Source organism: Ictalurus furcatus, chromosome 19, assembly GCF_023375685.1.
Source record: "Ictalurus furcatus strain D&B chromosome 19, Billie_1.0, whole genome shotgun sequence".
Taxonomy (NCBI): domain Eukaryota; kingdom Metazoa; phylum Chordata; class Actinopteri; order Siluriformes; family Ictaluridae; genus Ictalurus; species Ictalurus furcatus.
In genome coordinates this window covers 14,700,930-14,705,076 of record NC_071273.1, presented here as the reverse complement: position 1 = coordinate 14,705,076, position 4,147 = coordinate 14,700,930, and the positions used below count along the sequence as shown (strand labels likewise).

The window sequence follows — 4,147 nt, the reverse complement described above, 5'->3', positions numbered from 1 at the left end:
CTAAGTGGGGAACTGCATAGGCAGCTCACAATTGTGCAACATCTAGAAAAAAAAGCAATTCAATGAAATATTGGCTTATAGTTGTCAAATTGCATAATTTTTTCTAATCACTTTTCACTCAAAAGACGTAAATAGCATTTCAACTGAATTTATGTGAAATTGTGAATTACGTCTTTATGAATATTACCATTTGTTGAACATCTGTTCTTCCCCACCTGCCACTACGGATGAGCTGCCACTGATTTCAAAGTAAAAATTTCCAAACATCTTTGCAGAATTTAAAACTCAATTCAGAATTTAATAGTGTTGGACAGTGATCCTGGCTCCCGGGTATAGAAACATGACTCTGCAAATGACCCTGCAACTGCATCATGGATAAACGCTTTTAACAATATACTTTTTAGAACTGCTAATGATACATATGCCTAACAGGCTTTAAGAGTGTAGAGAGCCCTCTTAGGGACATCATCTAAAAGAAAGCAGAGCAGGAAACATCCTGATCCAAAAAGACGTTGACATTTATTCATTATTTTCTTCTTTGCACAGTCTCATTGACTAGTGTGCTTAGATATCACAGACAGCACAGTCAATATAAAAATGGCTTTTAAACACCAAAAGCAAAAACACAATGCTTTTGAACCATATGAATGCTCAAAGCACTGAGATTTCTCCAATGACGGTTTAAGATTGGCATGTGAGGGTACAGTCATCTGTCTTCTGAGCTGACATGAAACCATTATGAGTAACATTCTGACATTTTCCTGGTTTACAAATGTTCTGGAGTAGGCACTTACCCTGGCATAATCAACCTTTTACAGATTTTTTTTGGCAAATGTTCTCAGATGTTCTGTTATTGGTATTTTTCTGCATTTGTTAACATTGAATCCTGATAAGATTGTATATCTTAATGTATCTTAAATCTATTCGTTACGATGTACAACATTTTATTCAGCAAATGTGTGGCGTCATTATGCAAGTTACTTACATACTGTAGTTAATTCACACTGGTTTAATGCCTGGCTACTGCACAGAAGATCTGTTACATTTTTGGATAGAATATAACAATAGTAGCCATGTAGTCAAAATTCTCTATTAAATAGAAAAAAGATATATTTCATCAAAAATTTACACCATAGTCACTATAATTTTCTATTCTACTAGATGTTCCCCTTTAAAAACAGTTGGCCTCTCTAACCCATCTATGGTTGCTGTACAGCAAAGACGGTATTGCTTCACCACGAGGACTGCTTCACTACTGTTTACATGATTAACAGTCATTTGCTGTATACAAATACCACCATACTTTGCTTTATGTACCATCTGCACTCAGTGAAGGAACAGAATTATAGCAATCCATGTTTTATCAGAGGGTCTTGGCTTTCCTCTTCCTTGAGGTCTCATTTCCATTTCCACTGCCACCACAGACAGGTCATAAAAGGGGATGTAGCGCTGGTTAAATGTGAAGACATCTCTTCCATTTGAATAGTTTGCTGTTTGTCAAGGCAAAAGGCTAAACATTTGAAATGGCATGTTTTCCTTTCTTGCCTTGTCGAGCTGAAAAAAATATTTTAGCAGTTTTCTAAATGAGCTGCTTAGAAGGAATTGTCCAACACATTTATGACAGTAGCTTTCACTTCCACAGCAGCCGGCATCCCATTCCCAGATACCCAGACCCTTGTAAATGCAGACTGGGTTCCAGCCTCAGGTATCAATGCTGTTTTGGATGGGCATCTCCTAAGCTCTGTATAATGGTGATACTTTTTCTGAAACATACAAATCAGCAGGCAAGCCACTGAGATGATGGTGAGAAGCACGCCTAACATGGTGATCACTGTCGTATCCCACTTCTCAATATCCTTGGCAAGCTGCACTAATACTTTTGTTGTTACATTGACACACTTGGTATTGTGTTTACTGTTGATGTTGTGGATGTCTACACACACCTTATACTGTGTGGCCGGAGTGAGATGTGTGAGATTATACATCCTCGTGTCAGACGGGACCCTGGCTGTGAAGGCCACAGTTGGATGGCTGGAACTGGACGTTGTATACCACTTAATATTTGGTGCCAGGCTGCCATGAGTGGTTGTCCAGGACACAAGGACTGAGTTGGTCTGCACAGACTGGATGATGACATCTAGAGAGCCACTGGTAGGCTGTGGAAAGTATCCACTGACTTCCACAGAGACAGACTTCAGGTCCGCACCAACAAGATTGTGTGCCACACAAGTGTAGAGTCCAGCCTCCCCCTCAGTAATGTCATAAATGTCGAGTGTGCCCTCAGGGTGCATGTAAAACTTATCTGCCACCATGTTGGGGAGGATCCTGTTCCCATAAGGTGTAACCCAGTAGATATCAGGCTCAGGTTCAGCAAAGGCCCGGCAATGCAGGGACAATGAGCTCCCGTTTCCCACAGCAACCTGAGTAGGCAGGCTGTCTGGAGAGATAAGAGGCAGACAGATCTCCGTCATCTCCCTGAAGTGAATCTGTCGCACATGCTGACCTTCATATTCAGGTGGTTCCACACAAAACAAGGAGTCAGGCTCCATGAAGCGTATGTTGGTTTTATTCATATTCATCCAGCGCACCACACAGTCACAGCGGATGGGATTGGAATGCATGCTGACCTCACGCAGATTGGGCAGAGACTCTACTGTGATCCTGTGTATAGCCGTGAGGGCATTACTGTTCAGCATGAGAGTCTCCAGCCTAGGAAGTTTGTAGAAGGCTTTGGGATGAATGTAGGATAATTTTGGATTGTTGGTAGCCTCAATCTTTGTCAACTCTGGGAGGTTGTTGACAGCAAAGCTGTCGATGGACACCAGCTCTGGCATGCTGTTGATGCCCAGTTCTTTAAGATGCAACATGTCCATGAAGTCACCCTTCTGTATTCTCCCAATTGGGTTCTTATTAAGGTCCAAAAATTTGAGGTTCTTAAGATGCTTAAGAGCACGGTGGGGAACTTCAGGGAAAGTGTTGTCATAGAATGAGATGCTCTCCAAATTGTCCAGACCTGCCAGTGCATTATCTGGAATCTGGGATAAGTTCATTCTGGTTAGGACAAGACTTCGCAAGTTTCTCAAGGGCTTAAAATTCATGTCCTGTATGGAAGCGACAGGGTTTTCCCCAATCATGAGAATATCCAGATTGGACAGGAACTTAAACCACTCACTGCTTATGCTCTGGAGCTTGTTCGAGTTGAGATGCAGTCTAAGTAAATTGTAAAGCCCACTGAAAGCCTCAGGTGAAATGTAGGAGATGAGGTTGTGGTTTAGGTAAAGTTCCTGAAGGTTGCCAAGTTGGGAAAGCGCATTATCTGGTAAGGAGCATATCCAGTTTTCTTCTATGTGCAGGGACAACAAGTGAGGAAGATAGCCCAAGTTGATGTCACTTATTGAGGATAGGTTGTTTTGTGAAAGATCAATCTCAGTTATATTAGGCAAGTACTCCATAGAGTTCTCGATTTTAGCAATGTTATTGGTCTGTAGTAAAACAACTCTTGTATCAGCAGGTAATCTTAATGGTAGGTTGAAAAGTCCCAAATCATTACAGTCAACGGTAGGGGCCTCCATATAAACAGAGCTTGGGGAAAACCATGGCCTAGTCTCACACACACAAAGTTTAGGACAACTGCTTTTGTCCTCCACAGCAAGAACAAAGTTAGCCATCACAAACGCCAGAACAAAATAATCCACAAATGATTTATTCATTTTGGCCAGATTCTCTAGTAAATTTATCCTTGAAATTGTATAGTCTGAGTGCTTCAAATGTAATATACCATTTGTTGCTTGAGATCTAATCCCACCAAGTTTCCTCGCGTTCGATTTGCTGATCTACTGTCCACTGAAAGACCTCTCACTAAGTCTTCTTGTCTCCCTGTTATAAGGAAGGGCACACAAGCCAAGCCAGCATATGCCTCAGGGAGCTGTGTTTCAGCAAAGCAGAGGTGAGGCTGTTAATTTTCTATAATACTTCAGTGGAAGAACAGTCTCTCTGGTGATTACGAGCTGCCTTCATTGCTTCAGTCCACTTCCACCTAAAGAAAAGAGAGAGAGAGAGAGAGAGAGAAAGAGAGAGAGAGAGAGAGAGAGAGGATATGTTATTACAGCAAGAAATCACAGTGGGATTGCTAAGCTGCAAAGACGAT

General features: G+C 41.5%; 1 protein-coding gene across 1 annotated transcript; it reads right to left on the bottom strand.

Annotated features, from left to right (window-relative positions):
• Positions 1-251: 251 nt before the first annotated feature.
• LOC128623677 (leucine-rich repeat neuronal protein 3) lies at positions 252-3,724 on the bottom strand. Its single transcript, XM_053650829.1, has one exon. It carries the CDS (start codon positions 3,708-3,710, stop codon positions 1,593-1,595), a length of 2,118 nt encoding a protein of 705 aa, XP_053506804.1. The 5' UTR covers positions 3,711-3,724; the 3' UTR covers positions 252-1,592.
• Between the last annotated feature and the right edge of the window lie 423 nt (positions 3,725-4,147).